Raw genomic sequence first — 26,576 nt, forward strand, 5'->3', positions numbered from 1 at the left:
GTCTTCCTCCACACGACCAGGAGGGGGCAGCTTCGAAGGTATAGAAGTTTCGTCGTGAGCCCCGCGGACCAAATTATCAGTCTGCTCACAACAGGGACGTGCCCCCTCACCACGGGGAACATCAAGCATCACCTCGGGGACACCAACTCCTCCCATCTGCCTGGGTGCGTCCGCGTGTATGAGCAAGTTCTGCTCCCTAGCAGGGACTACAGGGGGCATATTCACCAAAGCCGCACATTGGCGTTCTGGTTGAGCCAGAGGGGAGGCCGCAGACCCCGACAACTGCTGCTGCTCCAACACACCGTGCAGCACCTCACTCCTCAGTGAGGATCAGAAGCAATTGGTCACAGGTTTGAACTTTGCCCATGGCTAACCAGAGAAAATGAGTGGTTGGTTATAAACTGTCACGTGTACCTGTCCTGTGTGACATGACCCGCAGGTCGGTAACTAAAACAACAAGACTGTGTCACGTATACCTGTCCTGTGTGACACGACCCGCAGGTCGATAACTGAAACAACAAGACAAAAGGGGGACTCCGGGGAAACAGTTACAACGGTGGGCCCTGCAATAGGGAACGGGGATGTGGAGACCTCCTGCACTCCTCTGAGGCAGTGTCCCTGAACACTCCTAATGTTCCCTATACAGGCTCTTCACCTGTCGCTGACCAGGATACTTGACTCCCTCACTTTCCCTGCACCTATCCTTTACTAGGAAGTTGGATAGTGCGGATATTGGTCCCACCGCTGCACTAATACACACGAACGTAAATACACCAAACGGGGGAAAACAACAAAAGACTTATCTTTCTCTGCTGCAGTCACTGGGCAGCAGAGTTCATCACCGGATTAGCTTTCAGCAGTGGCTCAACACCTCAGAGCCAGCTGCTAACTTCACCGTGGTTGGAATCCACCAAGGACCTGCTATCACCAACACCAGCTGATACATCAGGTGACCTTATATAGCAAAGGAGGAGTGGTCACCATCAGCAGAGAAACCAAAGACATGTAATAACCCCAGTGACCACCGGGGGCAAAAGATAAAGCAAAGACAACTATCAGACCTGTAATAACACCTGTGGCAACCGGCGGCAAAAACTTATATTAAGGCCCCAGAGGCCTGAAAGGAAAAAAAAAGGTTTAAATGAGGGAATCCAGAATCTGACACAGATCCAAGAATTGGACTGTGACAGTAAGGATAAAGTATTCCTGGCAGAAAACCCTCTGTGGGGCATGCACCATGCGGATCGTGGGGGGAGGAGCAATATGAGGTCTGTTATCAGAGAGCAAGTGCAGGCCTCGATATCGGGTCTGGTATACCCTCAGCCCACGCAGTTGGACCCCCAGGGATCCAAAAAGAGACCGAGGGAATCGGATTCCTCTTCTGAAGAGGCCTTTTCCGAATAGGAGCTGGAGGAAGAGGAAGTGAGCAGAGATCCCACAGAGAAAGGAAAGAGATACTTGTTCTCATCTGGGGACACAGACGAGCTCCTAGGAGCAGTAAGACAGACTATGCAGATTGAGGAGCCCCCAACAACTCTCTCAGTACAAGATGAGATGTTTGAGGAGCTACGTTCGCAGACCTCAAAGGTGTTCCCAGTGAACTCCCACATACGATCTATGATCTTAGAGGAATGGGAAGAGGCAGAGAAAAGACTGACGATTCCCAGAGACTTTAGACTTCGCATACCGTTTGACCCTGAGGAAGTCAAAGCCTGGGATGATATTCCCAAAATAGACATCCCGGTAGCAAAGATATACAAAAGAACGGCCATCCCCTTTGAGGACTTCTCTAATCTATAGGAGTCTATGGACTGAAAAATGGATGGGCTCTTGAAAAGAACCTGGGAAAGTTCGGCGGCTGTCATACTTGCAAATATAGCAGCAAAATCTCGTTCTATGCATTTGTGGGTAGAAGATCTAGAGGAGCATCTGACAGCTAAGACTCCTATGGAGTCTATCCTAAAATCCCTTCCCCTACTAAAGCTGGGAACTGGCTTCCTAGCTGATGCTTCTGCGGAGTCTGTCAGATTCGCGGCCAGAAGTCAGTCCCTGTCCAACGCAGCCAGAAGAGCCATATGGCTAAAAAGCTGGGCAGGGGATATGCAATCAAAGAACAAGCTTTGCTCTATTCTCTGGCGTAACCTGTTGCACAAGCTATTCTGGCATTTTCGGAATGAATACATTTATTATGTTTTGCACAATTGTAACTTCTATGGAATCTCAAAAATGGAGTTCAGGTTTGTGCTGCTCAATTCTTGCCACTTTTTTTCATTTTTTATTTTTTTTTTAGAAACGTTCCTTATCTTTGGCAATAAGAACTTTTCGTATTTTAAAGATGAGACCAGTCTACATTACACAATTTGTCTGAAGTTTAAAGGGAACCTGTCAGCAGGATTGTGGTCAGTTAACTATAGACACCGTCATACCGATTACAATGATACCTTGGATGAGGAAATCCATCTTGTGGTTGATGTTTGATCTTTATTTTCAGTTTTGAGTTAATGAGATTCTTGGGCCTCCTGTGGGGGTCTTCATGTGGTGCTCTGATTAGGTATTCATCTGTATGGCTTATGACAGGTCACTGATCACTCAGTGACCTGTCCCCTATTTTACATAATGGATATGCTATGATAGGTTTAGAAATTTTTTTTTACATTGAACAAAATGGCAGCGGTGCCTGCGCAATGTCATGTATAGCATTATGCCTATAATATTACCAGGTAAAAAAAAAAATACCTTCATCAAAATGGTGCCGCATTAGCTGTAGCATCGATCGCATTCTGATGGATGCTACTGCGCAAACACTGCCGGCGGCGACATTTTACTGCAGCCATTTTTTTTTTTCCTCTGGCAAATTGTCACTGGCAGTAATAGATTCTACTGCACAAGCACTGCCATTTTGCAGCAGCCAATTTTTTTTTCTCTAACATTGCCAGGTGCCATTTTGCTAGAGGCAAAAAAAGGTTGGCTTCAGTAAAAGGGCAGCGCTTGTGCAGTAGTATTCGCTTGCGATAGATGCTACTGCGCATGCGCCCCCGCCCATGCCATTTAGATTAATTTTGTTTAAACAACCACAAGACGGATTTCAGTGGTTAGCACTGCAGCCTTGCAGCGCTCGAGTCCTGGGTTGGAATCCCACCAAGGACAACATCTGCAATGAGTTTGTATGTTCTCGTGTTTGCGTGGGGAGGCACTCCGGTTTCCTCCCACACTCCAAAGACATACTGATAGGGAATTTAGATTGTGAGCCCCATCGGGGACAGTGATGAAAATGTGCAAACTGTAAAGCGCTGCGGAATATGTTAGCGCTATATAAAAATAAAGATTATTATTATTCCTTTCTCAGGGGGAAAGGTCTTTGGGCCCGTCCTCCATGATATTTTAGAGAAAGCCTCAGATGAAAAGAAGGGGTTTCCGGAGGAAAAGCGCAGAAAATATCAGCCATTTCGTAGGCCCCGTTATAGTCAGAGGACAGACTACAGGGGGAAAGGGAAGTCGGGAAGATGGAGCTATTCCAAAGGGGGAGAGAGCAGAGGCAGGAATAAAGATTCCATCTTCTCAGGCTCAGGATCAAGTTCCCAAAGGAAATGACGCCACCAGGGTAGGGGGCATCTAGTCGGGTTCCTGGAAGGTTGGCAGGAGATTTCCAGAAGTCCTTGGGACCTGCAGGTGATCTCTCAGGGGTACAAAAGAGAATTCGACTCTTTACCTCCGGAGAGATTTCTCGTATCCAGCTCCCGTCTCGTTTTAGTCTCCCCTATGTGGTCGGATATTCAGGACCTCCTAGACGTAGTAGCAATTGTTCTGGTACCCGCTCAAGAAGAAGGCAGGGGGCATTACTCAAGCCTCTTCTCAATTAAAAAAAAAAACATCTGGGGAATCCAGAACGATAATAAACCTCAGACCCCGAAACAGATGGTTAAAATACAAGAGGTTCAAGATGGAATCTATAAGATCCACGATTCCCCTCTTAGGGAAAGGGGTACTAATGTGCACTCTAGACCTAAAGAGTGCATATTACCACGTGCCAATTTACTCAGGCCACCAAAAATACCTCATATGCAGTGGAAAAGGAGGGCAGGATCTACCATTATCAGTTTCGCTGCCTCCCCTTTGGCCTAGCATCAGCCATCAGAGTTTTCACAAAGCTAATGGTGGAGGTGGTTGCCTATCTAAGAAATCAGAACATCACGGTAGTCCCTTACCTATACTATTTTTTGGTAGTGGCAGACTCTGTAGATCAGCTCAGGATCGACTGTCGTTGATCTCCACTCTGCAGAAATTGGGTTGGATCATAAACTGGAGAAAGTCAGATCTAGTACCAAAACCAAGAATAACATTTTTGGGAGTTATGCTAGACTCGGGGGCAAGAAGGTTCTATCTACCGGAAGAGAAACAGACAGGCATGGAAGAGAGGATTCGTCAATTTGCGAGGAGCCGGGTCTCCATCAGGGATGCGATGAAGATCCTGGGACTAATGACATCCTGCATTCCCTATGTGAACTGGAGCTAGCATCCTGGGACAGGAAGCAGAGCTAGCTAGACAGATACGGCTATCCCCTCGGGTCAAGAGGTCCCTGTATTGGTGGACCATCCCCAGGAATCTCCAGGCCGGTGTCTCGTAGGTTCAGTCTCTGGAAGTCACAGTCACCACGGACGCAAGTCAACAGTCATGGGGCGGATACGTCCAAGGAAGATACTACCAGGGACAGTGGAGTCCGGAGGACAACACGAAATCCTCAAACTTCAGAGAACTGCACGCAGTTTTGAAGGTTCTATCTTCCGCCCAGTCCTTAGTGAAAAACAAACACGTGAAGGTACTGTCAGACAATACAATGACAGTAGCCTTCCTCTGTCATCCGGGCCGTCCAAGACATCCGGCACTACAACGTCTAGCAGGACGGATCTTCAGGTGGGCAGAGAAGTCAGTTCTCTCAATTTCGGCAGTACACCTGGAGGGTACCAGAAACCAGGTCACAGATTTCCTAAGCAGGAAGAAGGTAGTCGCAACAGAAGGGAATTGAACAACGAGGTGTTCAATGAACTATGCCAGCGCTGGGGAAGACCAGATATAGATCTCTGTGCGGTCAGACAGAACGCAAAGGTCAAGGCCTTCCTGAACACTCTGGGAGGCCCAGCGGGGATCGATGCCCTTTCACAGTCATGGAGCAGTAGTCTGTTGTACGCATTCCCACCTCTCGCACTGATACCAAGGACTCTCAGAAAGATATACGAAAGACAGGGCCACGGTCATACTAGTGGTACCTTTTGGGCCGAAGAGGAGTTGGTTCCCCTTACTAAATAAGATGTCAGAAGAAGAACCCATTCTTCTACCAAGAAGAAGAGACCTCCACCAGGGTCTGGTTCTGCACAAGAACCCAGAAGCCCTCCAGTTATCAGCCTGTATCCTGAGCGTCAGGTCCTAAAAGCTAGGGGTCTGACAGATGAGGTTCTCTCTACCCTACAAGCGAGTAGGAAGCCAGTGACTTCTGCAATTTATAGGAAAATCTGGAAGAGATTCTGCAGTTACTGTGGAGAGGCGACAGTTGATACTGACCACCCTGATATCCCTAAGATCCTTGACTTTTTACAATCAGGGTTCAGAAAAGGACTTAGGCCCAGTACTCTAAGGGTGCAGGTGGCAGCCCTCAGTGTATTCTATGACTCTTCCCTATCATCACACCCTTGGATAGCCCGATTCTCCAGGGCGATTCAGAGGTTAAGACCCTTAATAAGAAAAACTGTCCCTCCTTGGGACCTTAATTTAGTCCTTAATGCGTTATGCAGACACCCGTACGATCTAGCGGAAGACCTGGAGATTAGTAATCTTTCTTTCAAGACAGCATTCCTAGTGGCCATCACATCAGCAAAAAGGCTAGGAGAGCTTTCAGGCCCTGTCTATTCAGAACCCTTATCTGCAGGTGTTTGACGATCGGCTAGTTTTGAGACTTGACCCGGCCTTTCTCCCAAAAGTCGTCTCAGATTCAAATATGAATCAGGAGGTGGTGCTTCCTTCATTTTGCCAACTTCCTAGAAACCAGAAGGAAAGTTCCTACCATAACCTGGATGTTAGGGAGACAGTACTCAAGTACCTGGACGCAACCAGGCCCTGGAGACAGAATAATAATCTGTTTATTCAGTACAAATAATGGGAAGAAAGCATCAAAGTCCACTATTGCGACATGAATCAGATCCACAATAAGCTTAGCCTATGACGCACAGAGTAAAAGTCCACCAGGGGGGTCTTAAAGCCCGTTCAACTAGGGCTGTCGCCGCTTCATGGGCAGAGAAAGGGGGGGGCTTTAGCGGAACAGATCTGCAGGGCCGCATCCTGGTCCAGCCTCAGTACCTTGTCTAGTCATTATAAGCTAGATGTAGTGTCGACACAATTAGCATTCGGCAGAAAGGTGCTTCATGTGGTAGTCCAACCCTAGGACCAATTCTTTTGGTACTTCTCCATGGTGCTGTCATTTGGTCACCTGGAAAATGGTAATTAGACCTACCGGTAATTGTTTTTCCAGGAATCCATCCTGACAGCACTATCAGTTCCCTCCCTATTGTAATCGCTCCATACTAATGTGATGTAACATTTGTATGACGAATTCCTGTTTGATTAAAATTCTCTTTTTTGCATCAATCCGGATGTGTTACTTTGGAAAATCACTGAAGGGTGGTAGGGGGAGGGTCCTTTTAAACTCTTGTGGTTTCCTGTCCCACTGTGGATAAGAAGGACGTCCTCCATGGTGCTGTGAGGATGCATTCCTGGAAACACAATTACCGGTAGGTCTAATTACCGTTTATTAACCTGAAATGACCTGTGACATTATAGACATGTCCGTTTTTATGACATCATCCTGGTTTAGCACTCTTTTCTAGTTAATTTTTGCTATAAATATGATGTTCTATTGAAAGATGTATACTAATTTGTCCTTCAGAAGGGGTCAGACAAACCCTGAAATGCATTGACTTTCAAACAATAAGTTAATTATCTCTTCATCACTGAGCTCACCCATTCATTTACATCAGGAGAAGCGTAGTGACGGAAACCCTAGCTCAGATACAGTGCGTTGTAAGCACTCCTCCTTGAACTGTAGAGACCATCTAAAGATGTGATAGTGTATTCCTAAGAAATGCCACTGACCAGTAAGCATCAAACCACTATTAAAGGGTTTGTGCAGCCCTTTAATATTTATGGCCTATCCTTAGGATTGGTAATCAATATCACACCACCCTTCTTTTACAAGGGATTTGTTAAGTTGAAATAGAATATTCTATGTATAGGATGCCCATGATTTTTACATGGTCAGGCTACTAGAAGGTAATGAAAGATTCATGTCCCTGTGGACCCTTAATGCATTTACTGGCAGCTATTCAAACATCTGTCCTGCTGATATATGTATGAATAAAACATTTTATTTATGGTTAAATGTACTTGTCATGAATCCTTTCTCAAACGTATAATTGTGTTAATTTATTTAAGAGTTTGTCCACTACTGGGCAACCCCTTATTAATAGCCCAAGAAGAAAAGAAGTCTGCATACATACCTTCCAGATTAGTGCCATTCCTTCAATTTCATGCTGTTTCCACCACCACTCACCTGACACAAACAACATAACTTAACAGTCAGCAGCTCATTGGCTGCAGCCTTCAAAGCTTTGAGCAGAATAGTGAAGCTGATTGGCTGCAGCGGTCACGTGACATTATTTATGTTTAAAATGGAAGACTGGTACTGGTCTGGGAGGTAAGTATTTATTTCACATAAATGTTTTCTTTTTTTCTGCACATGACCAGATTCTTGATGACATTCAGACTATTCAGAATTCTGTACTGGAAAAAGATGACAGACTCTCCAGTGCCATCATTCCTCGGGGGTCTTTCCACTTGACGCTCTTTGTGATGCACTTAGCCAGTGAAGAGGAAGTTGCTCTGTAAGTAGATCCAAGACTGAACATATGGCAAGCTGTGCTGTTAACTGGTACTGTGGATTCCCATCTCCAAGATCCAATCCCAATATGTATTCGGTGTAATAATATTAGCAAATACCTCCAATTAAAAATGTAGTATAGGTTTTTTTATTGACCATGTCTTTCCTCATGTGCAGGCATTGCAGGACTTTAGGTATCCATGGTTACGAACACTAGCAACTAGCTATCACTTTATTAGTTGTGAGATGGCGCTCACTGAATGTGTTGGGAACACTCGGCAGCGTGATTAAGGCACACAGGAATGATTTTCCACTTTAACAGTTCATGCGGTTTATTTACACAGTATAAACCCGCATAACGTACAGTCCACTTCATTACATCAGTGGAACATGTTATGACCACCAGACTGTTCCAATAGCAGATACACCTGTCTGCCTTTCCTACAACCCCCTTGTCCGTGGTTACCTTCCAGGAGCTCCTCTCCACACGCTGACTTCTAGTCAGTCCTGGCTTCCAGGGAAACTGCCTTACTGGGATCACTGACCCGTACTATGACTTGCTCGGCAAGCTCTTATCCGTCAGTTCCAGACCCTCAGAAGGACGGTAGTTTTCCTCAACTTGGATAGCCGTTACAGACTCTGCAGGCACATGTCCTCCTCCATGTGCTTTCCAGGAAACCTGTCTTTTTCCTGGACCTTCCAACACAGAAACCATGTGACCAAACAGCAGTCTCATATCCCATGAGACACAACCATTGATGGGGGGTAGGTGGTTAGCCAGACCCACCCAGCTCTCCGGCTAATCTGCAAGCCCAGCTCTCATAAACTAAAAAAGGCTTGTGGAACTACAGGTCCCAGAGAAACCTTCCAGGCTTACAGCGCAGAGGACCACCACCTTTGTGACACATACCGGCCATTCACAATAATGCCGGTCACTGTCTCACACAGTGGATGTAACCAGGTCCTGCAAATGATGATGATGTAAAGCGCTATATAAGATAGTAACATAAATACCTGAATCCATAGTTCCCAAGAGATCAATGTTGTGTATAGGCATTTATTTATGCTACTCACTTACAGTATATATAGCCCTATATAGCAGTCATGTTTGCACTCGCCTACACTACATTACATATACACTCACTGGCCACTTTATTAGGTACACCATGCTAGTAACGGGTTGGACCCCCTTTTGCCTTCAGAACTGCCTCAATTCTTCGTGGCAGAGATTCAACAAGGTGCTGGAAGCATTCCTCAGAGATTTTGGACCATATTGACATGATGGCATCACACAGTTGGCGCAGATTTGTCGGCTGCACATCCCTGATGCGAATCTCCCGTTCCACCACATCCCAAAGATGCTCTATTGGATTGAGATCTGGTGACTGAGGAGGCCATTTGAGTACAGTGAACTCATTGTCATGTTCAAGAAACCAATCTGAGATGATTCGAGCTTTATGACATGGCGCATTATCCTGCTGAAAGTAGCCATCAGATGTTGGGTACATTGTGGTCATAAAGGGATGGACATGGTCAGCAACAATACTCAGGTAGGCTGTGGCGTTGCAACGATGCTCAATTGGTACCAAGGGGCCCAAAGAGTGCCAAGAAAAAATTCCCCACACCATGACACCACCACCACCAGCCTGAACCGTTGATACAAGGCAGGATGGATCCATGCTTTCATGTTGTTTACGCCAAATTCTGACCCTACCATCCGAATGTCGCAGCAGAAATCGAGACTCATCAGACCAGGCAACGTTTTTCCAATCTTCTACTGTCCAATTTCGATGAGCTTGTGCAAATTGTAGCCTCAGTTTCCTGTTCTTAGCTGAGAGGAGTGGTACCCAGTGTGGTCTTCTGCTGCTGTAGCCCATCTGCCTCAAAGTTCGACGCACTGTGCGTTCAGAGATGCTCTTCTGCCTACCTTGGTTGTAACGGGTGGCAATTTGAGTCACTGTTGCCTTTCTATCAGCTCGAACCAGTATGCCCATTCTCCTCTGATCTCTGGCATCAACAAGGCATTTCCGGCCACAGAACTGCCGCTCACTGGATTTTTTTTCTTTTTCGGACCATTCTCTGTAAACCCTAGAGATGGTTGTGCGTGAAAATCCCAGTAGATCAGCAGTTTCTGAAATACTCTGACCAGCCCTTCTGGCACCAACAATCATGCCACGTTCAAAGGCACTCAAATCACCTTTCTTCCCCATACTGATGCTCGGTTTGAACTGCAGGAGATTGTCTTGACCATGTCAACATGCCTAAATGCACTGAGTTGCCGCCATGTGATTGGCTGATTAGAAATTAAGTCTTAACACACAGTTGGACAGGTGTACCTAATAAAGTGGCCAGTGAGTGTATATAGGTAGTTAAACAGGATTAAAGAAAAAAATTGGGAGTGCTTCATTAAATGTACCATCATGACCACAGTTTTCTAATTATAATATAAATCTTAAAAGAATTAATACATTTATTTTTTGAATTTACTATTGTTTATTATCTTACTTTTGCAGAGCAACAAGTGCACTTTTGGATAGCAAAAAGCCAATTGAAGAAACCCTTCAGGGAAACCTTTTAGTTCTGCCATTTTGTGGAATCTCTGACTTTAGGCATCAAGTTGCATATGTAAATGTAACAAATGAAGCCTCCATAGCTGCTCTTAAACAGATCGCTGGTGAGGATAGCTTTTTCTGTTGGAATACAAATTATAAAATTGCTTTGTACAGGAATGTAAGGCTATTTTATAATACATTCTTCACATCTGTATTTTCATATTAACCAGCAAATTACAGATAGACAGTAGTTGGTCAGTGTTATTTAAAGAGAACCTGTTATATTGAAAATGGTATTTGATCTGCATGAACAGAGAGTTATAGAGCAGGAGGAGCTGATCAGATCGATGTACATTTTTGTGATAAAATCTTTAGTAAATATTGTATTTATTGAACTCCCTGGTGTTTGTATGCAGGAGTCCAGTGGGTGGTCCTTTTCAATGATTAACAGACTTCCCTGCATGTCTTTACATCCAGAGATAGCGGTCTCTGAGTAGAACAACCCACTGAACTCCTATGCATACAAACACCAGGGATTTCAGTGAATAAAATACTGCTGAATCTTTTATGACAAATCTATATATAATTTTTCTTTGCTTTTCCTTCTGTATACCATGCTCGGATTGCGTTTATAGTGTGACTGATTCCCTTTAAGTGGTGCCATATTAGCAACAAATGATGCCATGTATCTTGTTTCAGTACAGATGGGCAAAAAATGCTTTTTGTACCTGGACACTTATCAGGTGATCTCATGCAGCATTCCATCGTTCATGGTTTTTTTTTCTTACACAGACTAGAGATGTGTATGGATCATTTATAATTTTTAATGTAAAGAAATTCATACACCATTATCAACTTGACCAGAAAACAAAATATTATTTCATGGCTCTGCATAGTTCGGATATGCCTCAATAGAGGGGTTTGTGCCACTTCTACATCTATTATATGGAAGCCTAGTATGGTGGAATGGTTAAGGCTGTTGGGGACACAATTCTCAAAACTTTAATTCCCCCCCCCCACCTAGCAAATCTTAAGGGAACCTGGCACCATAAAAAAATGCTATTAACCTGCTGATATGAGGTTAATCTGAAAGTTAATAACATTATTAAATTGCTTAGTGTCTGCACTTAATTTTCTCCCTGCAGCATTAATTTAACTTTATTCACCCCCCCCCCCCCCCCCCACAGCATTCCAGTTTCACTCACGGGGCGACGCTGGCGCAGGTTCAGTCACCGCTCTGTATATAGAGAGCAGTAGCTGTAACCGTGCCCCTGGCGCTAACTGATAGCCGGCCCCAATGCAGAGCAAGTGTCAGTCAGTGCCGGGGGCGCAGTTACAGCTTCTGCACTCTATAATCAGAGAAGTGACTGAACCCGAAGACTGTCGGGGACAATAAAGTTTATTTTCTCCCCGCAGTATGAGGTTTGATCAAACCATGTTCCTGTACGGTCAGACACAGCCATTACACAGTACACAGCAGGGGCACATTTATAAGATTATCTCAGCACAGGGACATTTTATTTATACACATCCAGTTGTGGAAATTATTATTCCAAGATCTATTAATTAAAATGTACTTTGTGGGAAAACCCTTTACATTTCTGAGTTCAGTTGTCATAGTTCTTAGTATCACATTGAACATACAGTGTGGATGTTAATGTGTAAATAAAAAAATAAAAAAAACTAATTTTAAAAAGTCTCAACAGAAACCACAGGAAATATATTTATGGAAAAAGGTATTTCTGTAACTGGAAGTAAAGATTTTGTGCCGCATTTGACCTTCATGAAGTTATCAAAAGCACCGAAGCTGCGCAAGCAGGTGAGCTCCAATTACATGTTCCACAAATGTATAATAGGAGTCATAAACCTTTTGGAGAAAATCCTTGGAAATAGAATGATTTGGCGTCATATAATTTGCTAATTATAAATCCTGGGTAAATGAAATATGCGGCAATGTACAAGAAAAATGGCCACAAATGAAGCGCACATGTATCTCTGCAAAATTTGTCACCACTGACAGATGAATAATGGCACACTGTCAACATAATCCATGATGAAAAACAATTGATATTTCCAAATTTTATAGCCAAAGAATGTACTGGCTGCCTCCGTTATTCCTTAGAAAATTAAACGAGATAGGGTGCATGCATAACCACCTGTCCATTAAAAGGGAATCTATCAGTACGATCCACCATCCTTAGCTGTCTCTATGGGCATGAAAGTCATAGGAACCGTCCCCTGGTACAGCTATATCAAAAATGATCCTATTCATTATAATGTCATGTTTTTTCCTGCTAATAAACACTATATAAAATGCAGTCTCCTCTTACCCCCCAAAAAAAAATCAAAACATTGTTACAGCCCCAAAATTGTACAATCATGAACTACAGCATGCAACAAAAAAATCGATTACATAGATTGATGAACAATTAAGGAAAAAAAGTAATTTAAATGTTTTTAAAAAAAGTGTTGTTTTATAAAATTAGTAAAAAACACACCATAAAAGCTAAATTTGAATGTGTGAGAATAGTAACAAGCAGAATGATATGATATGATATGCACAGAAAAAAAACACACTGTCATGATCTGAAGTGATCTGACAGTTTTAAATCACTGGGTGAACTTTTTTTACTTTGGAAAGTTCCAAGGTGTCTTGACTGTCCCCGGTGGTGGTTTTGATATTGCACTTTAGGTTTTGTGCACTTAATCATGTATCAGGTGTTACACCCTATAAAGGTGTGCTAGAGGTGTGCAATCACTGCCTGTGATATTGTGAGTTTGTGTTCACTCTGTTTTTGGAGAGCCTGGATGAAGGATGGAGCTGGTGAGGAGTCCTGCGCAGCTTAGCCAGGGGGGACGTGTTTCAGCTATGGTGTCTGGACGAAGGGCTGGCATGGCGTGGTGGAGTCGCAGTGATGGTGTCAGCGGGAAGTGTCTGCATGGGCTGGTGGAGTGGCGACTATGGAGAGTGGCACTCACCATGTGGGACTTGGCCGCTGAGCTGGACTCCAGCATGCTCGACTTCGTGTCAGCAGCTGAACTCATCCTTGGGACTCTGGTTCTAAGCAGCTACAACTGGTGTTGGACTCTGCTCCAAGGTTGCACTAAGGTGAAGGATCCTGTTATGGTGATGGATCCAGGTGGAGGAGAAGATGCACTCAGGTGGAGGGCTCTGTTGCTAGGAGCGTACGCAACAGTGCAAAGCTAAGTGGTGTTTCCCCTGTATTGTCTCTTTCCTCATGTGTGTTATTAGTGCAGTTGTGGGATTAGTCTCCGCACCGACCCATTCCCTAGTGAGGGTTTAGGGTCAGGGTGAGCAAGGGCGTTAAGGTACGCGTGCGGCGCCCGGTGCGAAACCGGCATAGGGAATGTTAGGAGTGCAGGGACACTGGCTCAGGGGAGCTCAGGAGGTCTCCAATTCCCTTTTCCCTATAGCAGGGCCCCCCATTGTTAATGTTTCCCAGGTCCCCCTTATTATTTAAATTCGCCATACTGGAGGCGGGGTTTCCAGAATGTTTATTTACGTGTAATACCTAAATTCGCCAGGTGGAGGCGGCGTATCCACCTGCACGTATTATTATTTAAATTCGCCCCACTGGAGGCGCTGTATCCAGGGTCACGTGTGTTATGGGTCCGCCTTGCGGTATCTTCTGCGTCCCGACACACGTGACCATGACACACACTTTTCTATAATATGGAGGTAATTTTTCATGTGGGCAAATTTCTTGTGCACATATATGACAGTGATTTAGTTTTCATTTCTAATTTTCATGTGGTCTGTTTCACAGAACTATACAATGAAGATAATAACTTGTTATTCTCATCACAGTGAATGTTAAAAAAATGTAAACCAGAAAAAACAATTACAAAACTGCAGAATTACTGTTTTTTACTTCTTTCACCTCACAAAAGTAAATATTTTGTAATATGTTATAAGGTACATTAAATTCTGTTAGTACAGAACACAATTCCAGCACTACCTAGAGTAGCTCTGGTGCTTCTTAATAGATCCTGATTGTTTTTTCAGTGCACAAATGCGTTTTTTACATGTAGAACGTGCATCGGTGCTACACAGTTGCCAGCCACCCTTTCTCTTTCAGTGGAAGGGTACCGATCCTGAGCAGTGTGGCGGAAGTATACATGTAATGTTTTTGTCCTTACTGTCAGTGAAATGACAGCCTGAGATCTGAACTCCTCCTCTCTGTTTTCTTGTATGAATTTTGAAAGAGCAGAGCTGGAGTTTACACACAGTAGGACAATGTGATCAGAGAGGAGATCGAGGTGACAGCAATTCAGTGGGAGCCAGAGTGGAGATCAAGATGACAGTGGAGCGCCCGCCAGGGCAGTGGGGATACTCGGTACCGGGCCGCTTCTTAATGGGGCAGTGTCACAGCGACAGTGACCCAGTCCGTGGCCCTGGGCTTCCAATAAAAGGGGTTTATTTACAAGGGAATGAAAAATAAAGAGTTTTTGTAATGAGTTTGTGATGCCACCCGTGGTATCTGATCAACAGTGACCAGCGCTGCAGTGCAGATCCGCTGGAACTGGTGGTGATGCAGCAGAGTTGTTAAAGCTCCCCACAGGTAGAGCTTAGTCCCAGGGCAGGTGAAAGATGTTGAAGGATAGATAGTGATGTAGTATGGAGCAAGGGATGTAGCAATGATGAGACGGTCATGCAGGAAGAATTCAAAGGACACAACAGAGTGCAGTTTCCTTTACCTTTTACTGTGCTTTGTAGGTACAGTCCAGGATTCAGATTACAGATGGTATAGGAGGCAGTCAGCCTGGAAGCAATTTGGGAATCTCTCTATGCAGGTGGGTTGTGAGGTCTCCTTTTCTAGCGCTATTCTGAAGTACTTGCGGTTCTGAACTCCAACCCAAGTTCCTCTTTCTGTCCTTTACTTAGAACTCCACTCTCATGACAGGCAGCTGTAGCCTCCTTCATGAACTGCCCTTAATGGCGTCTCTGGCTTACACGTTACTGCTGTGTCGTTGAGTCTCAGTTGGGAACAGAGCATTTTCGGCCTCTGTTCCTGCGGTTTCTGCTGTGGGACCTTTAGTATCCACACAAACTCGGATTCCGGCAACCGGTCTCTGCGCTTGAGCTTGGGGGTGAGCTCCTCTATAGCTCCAAGCCCCCAGCTCCTTCTTCCATGTCCTGCCGCTTCCCTGTCCACACTCTAACTAACTTTCTATTCCTGACCACAGAGAGCAGCTCCTCAGCAGTTTGGTTTAGAGCTCACTCTGCTGGCCTGGAGTAGGAACTGTGTTTTTTGCTGGAACTACCTGATAAAGAGATCCTTTCACTGCTCCCAGGCATGACATCACTCTCCCTAGGAGGGAGGTAAGGCCACTGTGGCAACCGTACTCCTGGGGCGCCGCAACAGCATAGTGAGAGAAGTCAGATTTAGCAGAGAGACAGGAGCATGAATACTTACAATTACAGTCCATTGTTTGATCCTATTAAGTTACAATCCCATCGGTATATGTACGTCCTTATTTATAGTATTAGACACAGGAACTGGTACAGCCAGTGAAATCTTCAGTGAGCTACTGCTAAAAGTAGCTTATAGCTCCATGGAGAAGTTGAAGAGTTTATTTTCATGGTGGAGGACAGGGATTGCCCTAATTAAAGTCTAAAGAGTAAAGTTAGTGAACAGTGCAGAGACCAAGGAGAGGAGGGATAAGTAAAGCTGTGCATGAAAGGGATATCCTCCTAGGTCTATCTGATCTGTACATAAAGTGCAGGTCACAGCAGCCACTTCTTGTGATTTGTCTATGCTTCTTTGTTACCAAAGGCGGCACTAACCTAACAGGCAATGGGCAGGAAGTTACAGAGCAGGGAGCCACCTAGTGACCTGCACTTTAGGGCATTTTAACATGATGTGGTAAGTTGACTCACTCGACTGCTTTCAGAGGTAGACACAGGAACACTTCTTGGGTCAAACACCTGCTGGTTTATTAAGCTTGACTTAAACCTAGGCAGGATTTAACAAAATAAACATGACCTTTCCAGCATAACGACACAACAAAAGATATATGCAGGATTCACCTGCTCAGAACCTCACAAGCCTTCAGCTCCACCTGGAGCTACGGTCTGGAGACGTCCCTGTCTTCAAATACACAACAGAGAAAAAAAATGGCTAGACATTTAACTTCCCAACCAACATGGTTTTAATACTGCACCTATATATTTGTGCTTATAATGTGCATATGAGCTATTGTGCTTATAATGTGCATATGAGCTAATGTAGTGGATAAAGTATCTGCATTTATTTTAAATGGCTCAATAAAAGCTACATTTTATTCTAAGAAAAGGTGCATCGCCCACATCACTGGATCCATTACCCTTTTCTTTCTTGTCATTATATAGATGGGATGAATCTGGGCACAGGTGTGCACATGTATATATGCTATGACAAGAGCTGATTTTAGTATGGATATGTTGGAAAAGTTGAAAATAAGGTTAATAATACAGGTTTAAAGTTTTTGTTAAACCTCAGTTAAGTTTTGTTACACATATGTTCTATGTGATCACTACTTATATATTTGGATGAAACGGTGCTCACAAGAAAAAAGCTGCATGTATTCTTTAGTTTCTTTTCCTTGTCTTTATTTTCATATGCTTTATCGGATAACAAATTCCATAAGTTACTCAATAACTGTAATGCAAATGTTTTATCTGCTGTGATTTACTTCTATTTGAAAAATGTTTAATGAAAACGAATTGAAAAAAAAAAAGTCAAAAGCCTCATTGCCATCTTACGCTGCACAATGATGGCTTTTGATTGCGGAGGCATAAGATCAATTGAACACCTATAGGTGGATTTCTAGCTCGTAGCCCAATGTCGTGCAAGTGCCTTCTGATGGTTTGTGTAGACATTGTTTGATTTATGTGACATTCAATTTTACATGCAGTAAAGAATGGATCAATAGCTCAACTAGTGTTATGGCTATTTTTCCCACGTGTCACAGTAGACATTTTTCAACACAACAACACTAAGCCGCATGTTGCTTGTGCTTCTGTGAGCAGTCTAAATAGGCTAAGTGTGCTACCATTACCTGCAGAGCCTCTGGACTTGTCTTCCTTTGAGCTTATCTGGGACGTCATTGGTCGGCAGTTGCAAAGGAAGTTGCCATCTGTGGATCTTGATGATTTCCTTGCCCAAGTGTCTTCTGTGTGGCAGAACATTCCTTAGACAATGTAATTGATAGCATGACGAGGCATGTAATTGTGTATATATCTGTCTGTTGTTGAATAAATTGAGATGTTTTGAAAATGCTTCTATTTTTAAATCATTGACATATCGTTAACATGTCTTTTATCCTGTGATTTCCATAATTCTGTGACAGTTACTTCTTGGTGTTGCAAATTCAGTGTTTAGAAGTGTGTATGTATATATTGTAAGGTAGAGCTTGTCATTCAATTAGGGGATACTCGCTAGGCAGCCGATAAATCAGGTCTGGCACAGGTTTCTCAACACAACTCAGTCCATCATCAGCATAAACCATAAACAGCAACAGAAAGCTCATATCAGATCAGCACAGCGTCCATGACAGAGCTCCCTTCTGTTAATCCTGTGGTCACACAGGCTTTACTATGTCCGGTACGCAGGCTCTCTAGCCCCACAGTTATATCCCCTGTCAGGGTTACCTCATGGCTGCTTCTCAGTGCAGATGTTCATTCCCTCTAGGGAACTATCAGACACACATCTCCACGTGCACTCAGGAAGCCAGACACATCTTCCTCAGTCGGCCTGACGTCAGCCAGACGAGACCTTCCATACGGACCAACCGAGTCAAAGCATTCACTCATGTGACCTACCCTGGCCACCTTATATGGTCCGTAGCCACGCCCACTGGATCACATGGCTATGACCTCATCACAGGTCCTACGAGCATTCACACACATATACTTTAATATGGCGTTCTAGACACACGCCCCTAGGTGGGTTTGTAGGTGATTGATCCCACCCGTCTCACCAATCACCTGAAGGCTTCTCCCTAACACACTGGAGCGAAAGATCAGCTCTGCTGATCAGCACATAATCAAGCCTTCATCCCAAGGCCACCCACCTTGGGTTACATAACGGTCATTTAGGACCCTGCTCCTGTTACCACTCTGGACATGGCTATCCATCCATCCTGGGATACCCACACAGCGCCCCCTAGCGGACACAGTGGTCACTACACCACAATATATATATTTTTACATACACACGTACATAGAAATATATAAAGCATCTGCAACAAATGATTTGGTGCTTATTCATGTTATGTGTTTTTTAGGGCATTAAAAAGATTGAGGCAAGTCTGTATAAGGATTTCCAAGCTCACTGCTTCGGTGAGGATACACTGACGAGATTGGATCTTTGCTCTATGATAAAGAAGAAGCAACCAAGTGGTTACTATCATACTGAAGCCTCCATATTTTTTGGTAAGTAAAAGCGAGTGTCCCAATAAGTGTTCCCTCTCTTTCACTTCCAATAATAAGAAACTATCATATTTTCTGAAACAAAAATGTCAACTTTTTTTTATATTCTGTATTTTAATGAACCCATATTTGCAATTTCTTAACATCCTATCTAACATGCCCATTAAATGTTTTTAATACAATTTATTGCAATGTATTACAATTTATTCCAGTTGTTTTATATTTGATATGCTTTCAATATTTAGTTTTAAGGTAAAGGTTATTTTTCTACTTTTCTAAATGGGATATAATATGTGTAAAAAAAAAAAATCATTATGTATAATGAGAAAAGGTTGGTGTCTTTGTTGGAGTACCTAAAATGAGGTACAGTTCTATAAGTTGTATACAACCTATAATGTTTGGTTGTTTTGGTTTATACACTGCTGAGCAATGTCTGCCAGAAGGTGGCAGTAGACTGTCAACATGCTTCAAAATAAAATTGAATGTGTTGCATACTGATTCCATTAGTTCTTTGTTGCTGGTGACAATATATTATTGTTTAGAGCTTGATATAATACTGTAGTTAAAAAAATGAAATACTAGAAACTCTATGATAACGTTTTCCTTGATCCATTTATGTTCCATTGTTACCAGAGTGCTGAAACCCTACAATTGGTGTTTGAATTCAGGCATAAAGTCCCAAAGAGCACAGGTGATTTACAGTTTAAATACTGAATGTCCTGGTTAAAGGCAGTGTCACCCTGTGACTGTCTTAGGTAAGGGATGGGGACCTCAAACTGTCTCTGGTACTGGGACCCTAGCTATCCCTGTCCTGGGGTTTCTCTTGATGGTAGAGAGGCCTGAGTCTTCGACCTCGCTATGCTCCTGTTAATCCCTGGTCTGTTTCCTCCACCACCCTGTGGAGCCAGGGACAGAAATGCAATGTGAAAAAGACACAAAAGACAAAATAGGGATAACAGAAACCCACTAACATACAAAAGCGCCAACCAACAATATGAAGGAGGAGAGGAACAGGGAGAAATAAACTAAACGGGAACAGGGACCAGGATTTAAACATACACGTACTACAGAGCACCTCCACAACAGCTCATCTTCAAGCACTTAGCTTAAGCACACAGCACAGGAAGACAAATCTCCAATAGCAGCAACGAAATCCTATTCAGCACTGCGTCTCTGAAGAGCAAGGAAACCGAGCTTTCACTGGCAAGAGAGAGAGGGTCTGGCCAGGTTTTATAGGAAGAGTTAACCACCAGATCAGAAAAAGCTGAAATAGGGCTGCATGTTTCTAATCGGCCTTAAAATTGTCGTTGACCTCTTCAGCACCTGTGGAAACCAAATTCATTTAATATGGGTTCCAAACACCCAGGCTAAATGGAAGATCTGCGATTCACAATACGTAGGGATGTTCTAAACCCAGATCTTCAGGTTGGCGTGACACACTCGTGACAGGCAGCTACAGCATTGCAAATCAGTCTGAAAGCGTAGAGGTGCTTATTAAGCAACTGTCCCTGGTCATTCTGCAGTGGCAGCAACAGTGGCAGCAGAACTAAAGTGGAAACCTACTAACTTCTGATCCAGCAATTGCAAGAGCAGCAGCATCAACAGCAGTTGCGGCCTGAGACCTGCTCTCCGGAACAGATGGTGGAAAGAATGTAGTGGACCAACTGGTTTATCGACTCACTACCTTTGTTTGTGCAAAACTGGGTTGCCCAAGTCGATCCCCAGAATGCAGATGACCTTGTGAGCCTCGTCATACTCGGCTGTGGAGAACTCCCTGAGCAATCAAGGGAGCCGGAGGTCACTTTTCTGGGATGCCCAATAGAGGGGGTCCAAGTCCACATCTGAGGTGTGCACAAAGACCCAGCAAGAATCAGAAATGTTTTTTTGTCTGTTTGAGGTGTCAGACCTCGGGTCATATAGCAGCTCTTTGTCCTATGTTTGAAAACCCGATAGACTGCGCCATAGGCTGATGCTTCTTATTTTTTGCATATCATTTGTGAAGTACTTTCCTTCACCCTGGTGAGGGACATCAGCTGTGCCAGGTGATGGTGAACAGTGTTACTGTAACTGGAATCAGGGAGTTTGGTGGCCCTATTAACTGCCACACTCTCGTATTTGCTAGTCCTTTGGAAGACGGTGAGGGTAAGGTATATGCATGGAGGCGCAAAGAACTATTCTATGGCCCAGGTTGACATATACACAGACTGTGGTTGCGTGTCCCACCGAGTAGGAATTGTCGAAGACTTGGTGAATTCTATTGTTATCAGACAAGATTTTCCTTTGTGCTGAGGCTTATGGGCTAAAGTTGTAGAACCCAGTAGTCCGGTACGCAGCGAGGAATCGACTATGGTAATAAGGTCACCTGATATAACCAATAAATTTCCTTTCACTGTACTGACTAGAGAGGAGGATGAGGCAGCATCCCCTGAAGCCAATATCCTTGACCTTGAAGAGTCCCAGGAAGACATTGGGACTACCCAGCTCCGGAACTTGAACACTGAAGGCTACTCTGGAAAATGTAATAAGGTTGGATAGTGTACTCTAAGAGCCGGGAGCTGATAATCGTTTTCCACATTTGGCTGGGCATAATGATCATTTGTGTTGAGGAAGCAAAGTGAGGGGCCCGGTGAAAGAACGCCTCCTTAAAACATGAGGCACAATCCAGGGGGTTTTATTGGTTGGCTTGAGTGAGACAATTTAAGCTTGGAGATCAGGTACTTGTGTTAGTGCCAACAGTGGAGAGCAAATTCTGTACCAAGTAGCAGAGACCCTATGAGATTGTGGAACAAGTAGGAGAGTACAACTGTAAAATCCACCAACCAGGGAAAAGGAAGACCACTATATCATAGCAACCTACTAAAACCCTGGAAGGATAGGGACCCACTCAAAACCCTTTGCTTTTTGGCCCCATCAGAAGCTAACATTGTTGGTGTCAAAGTGGCATGGTAGAAATTTTGTCACTTTCCCACAAAAAAGCACGGCTGGAAAGTGATACAGCAGAATAAGGACAGGTTCTCTAAGTTATCAAGGCTACGTCATGGTCTCAAGCATGAGATAGTAGTATGAGGATGTCTCAGAGGAGGTGATACAGAGCTGGCCACACCCACTCACAAAAAATGAGAACTGAGCATTCCTGCTAATTGTAGACCATGACATGGGGTTTGTCCCTAATTTTCCTGCAATAACACTGCCTCTAACTCATAAAGGGTGCAAAATCAGTTATTGTTAAGTGTTCTCTAGAGGCTGAGAGGGCATTTCAAGAGCCTAAACTGGCCCCCTCTGTAAGCAACCAGTGTTGGTAGCTCCTAATTTCTCCAAAATAGTTTATAGTTCGGACAGATTGGATGTCTGGCTAGGAGCTGTTATTTCCCAGAAGATCAGTGAGAAGTATAAACCCGGTAAGCTACATGGAAATGCGGCTGCTCAGTCATGAATACGTTTTTTGGGTAGACGGCATATATCACCGAGGTGGTTGACCTCGGTAAAGTAAAGTCTGTATATCAGTAACACTTGGTTGCTGAGAAAGCTTTACTTTGACTGCATTTTGGGCGCAGGATTAAGGAGCAACAAAAAGTCTGGATGGGAAAGGTTGTTCCCATAATCCAGTCTGTGGCTTACAGGCCTAAGAACAGCAGCTGGATTTGCTCAGGAGAGTGGAGTTTGGGCTGGAGCTGAACAGAGGTGTGTTTGTGTAGTGATAATGTTTAAAACTGCTTGAGCTGCTTCTGTCTGGAATACCAAGATTGGTGAGACTTCTACAATTAATTTGCTTCATTGAGCCTGAAGAAAGGACTGTTTGTCTTATTAATTTGTACTGGAGAAAATCTGTTTTTATTTTGGAGCAGTAAAGTTTATAATCTACCTTCAGGATCCAGGCAGAGCACTAAACGCTTAGGAAAATAAATTCATTATCTGGAGCTGTTGAACTTAAAGGAAACCTGTCAGTCGATTCATGCAGCCCAAACCACAGGCAACATGAATCAGAGCCGTGCTGCCAGATTGCAGGCAGGTACATTTTTCTGTGGAATTCTCTGCTTTTTAAGAGCAAACATAGTTTAAAGATCCAGACGGCTGACTTCTCCCTGCTTCACTCCAGGTGATTGACATGTCTCTCCAATGCACACATGGAAGACACCTGTCAATGAACTGGAGTGGTTCAGGGAGAAGCAGGCCAGGAATCTCATTGGAGTACTAATCAAACTACATTTCAGAGAATAACATACCTGGCTGCAATCAAATAGCCAGGCTCTTATTCCTGTGGTTTGGGAAGTAAGAAGCAAATTGTCTCATTGCTATTAAAATATTGTATGTTTTTAGAAAGTATCATCAAAGTTTTTTTCTTATTACTGTGAATTTTGATCAGAGAAGCTATACCATGCACTTTAAAAAAAAAATATGAGCGTTTTAGTTCCAAAAGATCAGCCTAAAAATGTCATATGTAGTTATCGGAATTCAGTGTCCATCTCCAATATGTACACAGTAATTCTCTTTTTCTAGTGATTACTGAGAAATACAAACAGCAGTAAAGAGATGCTGCGGTCAGTGGAATAACACCTATTACTATTTAATGCAGGGTTTGAAAATGAGGCATTTTCGTCTCTTGCAGAAAGTCTTTGATGTCTTTTTCCTAAGGCCTTTCTATTCTAATATAAAAATAACACCTCAATTTCTACTTTTCAACAACTTTTAAGTCACTGATGTGAGTTAGAAATGTAAACTTGTTAGGCTGGGTTCACATAGCGTTAATGGGCTGCGTTTAACGCATCCGTTACACAGAGACATTAATGCTATGTAACGGATGCGTTAACGCACCCATACACAGCTATAGACGAGCGCATCTCTAACGCATGCCATAATCGGCATGCGCTAGCGATATGCCGTCATTCTGTGACGGAGCCTCGGACGCGTCACTGCTAGCACAGATGAAGCATCTGCACTAGCGGGAGGACATAACGCAGTCCGTCAGCACTATGCATTGAACGGACTGCTGTTAACGCTATGTGAACCTGGCCTTACCTCTCTGAGCTATATTACCTCCAAAATAACATTTTATGTTTTGAATTACTGAAAATATTGAAGTGAATACATTGTAATAATTAAATGCTGATAATTTGATGACCACCTCCCTTCCTACCAGGACCTGAGGGATAGGTGATATTGACTGATCTCACCGTTTACTCCTAGTCTGAGTATTGTAAGTGACAAAACAGCTTAAGTGTATGTGCACACAATGTCTTTCAGGTGGATATCAGCTGAAATCTTCCTGAAAGAGCCCTACAAAGTTGCCAAAAAGACTGATCGTATGCATAGCAGTGTAAAAAAAGACATGCTGTGCAAACGTGCAGTCTTTTGAACTTTTTCTAACCACTTCAGGCTTCCAATGCCGCAAAATGGTTAAAAGAAGTAACGACACCATTCTTAAGACGGCATCTGCTTAGTAGCTGCTCACTAATAATGCATACCGTACAATTAAAAATAAAACCAAAAACGCCATGTGCACATACCCTAAATATTAATCTTGCGCAATCCTGTATTCCTGCCACAGCCTCTATTTATAAGCAGTAGCCATAGCTTTTTTGTCATGAACTCTGGATATTGTGAAAGATAGACACTTCACTGACTAAAATACTAGGCTGGGATCCATCCGGTTCTTAGTGTAGACAACCCTGTAACATAGCCATGTTTAGTTTAAGGAATTGTATATGGTGAGAAATCTATGTAAAGAGACTGTCTATTTGGCTGTGTAAGGATTCTGACAGTAGTGAAGCTTAGTTATAGTCTATGAACCAACCTCAATGCCCTTCGTTTATCATACCTCTGTGGTGACCATTCTGTCCATATGGACATTAGAGAGAGGAGGTCTTCACTCAGAATACCCTTCAGTTTGTCCGAGCAGTGAAATATTGCAAGTTAAGTTGTTATTCACTTTAAACAATATGTTTCATGGGAGCATTCATCACAAAATGACCTACTGTTTAAATTAGGTTTTTGTATTACAAATATATCAAACAATTTTTAGCAATGGTTTATTTCATATCACAATCTTTATTAAGAAAAATATAATCTTACAATTTTCACACTGGCAACTAGGCTTTCCTTTAGACTTCCTGTCCCATTTCAGCTGGCTCATTATCGGAGGCAGGATTTCAATGACGGATAACACCTCTATATAAAGCTAATAAGAAAGGATCTGCCAATCACATTAGGACATGTCAGTCACAACTGACCCTGCTGCCTCTCTGTTCACAATTACATTTGCACATGCTCATTAGAGACCTCTGCAAAAGATAGGGTCAGGATCCGACCATTGTGGCCATGTGCGGGTTCCTGAAATAATACAAAGTATGAGTCTAAAAAAGCCCCAGCAAAAATAAAAAATACACATTCAACATAAAAACCTGATTTAATCAATGTAATTTTCTGATGCTGTCTTCCCTTTAAGGAAAGTACAAATGTGATCCTCCACTACCTTAGGAACATCTTAAAGGGGTTGTCTAGGTTTGGTAGGAAAGTCTGTAGTAACTCTCCTATTCTGTGACTGCAGACTTCATAATCCTCACAGAACACACTGACAGGGTGTGGGCACACACTGCAGATTCTGCTGCGGTTCCGCAGCGGATTTGGCCGCTGCGAGTCCACAGCAGTTTTTGCTGCGGTGTACAGTACCATTATTCCCTATGGGAATATAAAACCGCAGTGCAGACGGTGCAGATTTTTCCTCGCGGTTTTTCTGCGGTTTTGAAACCGCAGAAAGAATTGACATGTCAATTCTTTCTGTGGATTCCGCTGCGGTTTGCCATCTCCATTGAGGAGATGAGAAATCGCAGGGCAAAACCGCAGACCAATCCGCAGGTAAAACCGCAGGTCTTTTGACCTGCAGATTTTACAAAATCCGCGCGGCCAGATCCGCACCCCAATCCTCAGCGTGTGCACGTAGCCTCAGGATTCTCCAATGCCGGTAATGGGCAGTCATGTAACTGCAAGTATGTGCTATGCATACTCCCGACCACATTCTTAATAAATATGCGCGCTGTTGCTCAATACAAGAGAATTGAGTGAGGCCAAATATGGCATACTTGCGGACATAATAGTGCCCACTCCCGGTACCGAAGAAACCGGACAGCGCGTGCACCATGTGCACTTTGAAGACTCACAAGTCTGCCGTCACATACAGTGAGCATAGTTTTGTAAAAATGCATTTAGGTCATATCTTCTGAGAACAAAAAGGTCATGTATTTGAAATCATTCATTCACATATGATGTTGAGGGAACTTTTGGAGTTGACACCATTAGATAGTCCACTGATCCTGCTGAATTTGTCTGGTTTGATCAACTTTAGGCATTTTAACTTTAGACATTATAACATTATAAGAGTTGTAATGCAAAATCTAAGCCCCAATACCACAGTGGCATCAACTATGTGCAGCTCTGTAGACTCCATAATGTGCAAATCAATTTGTAGGCTCCACTCACTTCTATATTGACCTGTGAAGTCAAGTCTAAATATACGTGCTGACTCATGTGCAGGAGAGACAGATATCACGCACCTGTCTTATTCTGATGAATAAGATCTATAGACTTAAGATCACCATCCCCACTGACCTCTTGAGACAGAAGTGACCGGAGCCTGATTACCCCTTTAAAAATTATCAATTCCATTAGTTT

The 26,576-nt window shown here is 43.4% G+C and overlaps 1 protein-coding gene across 3 annotated transcripts in view; it reads left to right on the plus strand.

Moving 5' to 3' along the window:
* Positions 1 to 26,576, plus strand: part of AKAP7 (A-kinase anchoring protein 7) — a 271,894-nt gene that overhangs the window by 109,041 nt on the left and 136,277 nt on the right. For all 3 annotated transcript variants that reach the window (XM_073575814.1, XM_073575812.1, XM_073575813.1), the window contains exons 4-7: positions 7,793 to 7,929; positions 10,439 to 10,599; positions 12,184 to 12,296; positions 18,767 to 18,914. In XM_073575814.1, the coding sequence (XP_073431915.1) occupies positions 7,793 to 7,929; positions 10,439 to 10,599; positions 12,184 to 12,296; positions 18,767 to 18,914 (559 nt within the window). The remainder of the gene's footprint in view (positions 1 to 7,792; positions 7,930 to 10,438; positions 10,600 to 12,183; positions 12,297 to 18,766; positions 18,915 to 26,576) is intronic.

Source organism: Dendrobates tinctorius, unplaced genomic scaffold (assembly GCF_039654945.1).
Source record: "Dendrobates tinctorius isolate UK_male_01 unplaced genomic scaffold, ASM3965494v1 ptg000046l, whole genome shotgun sequence".
Lineage (NCBI taxonomy): Eukaryota > Metazoa > Chordata > Amphibia > Anura > Dendrobatidae > Dendrobates > Dendrobates tinctorius.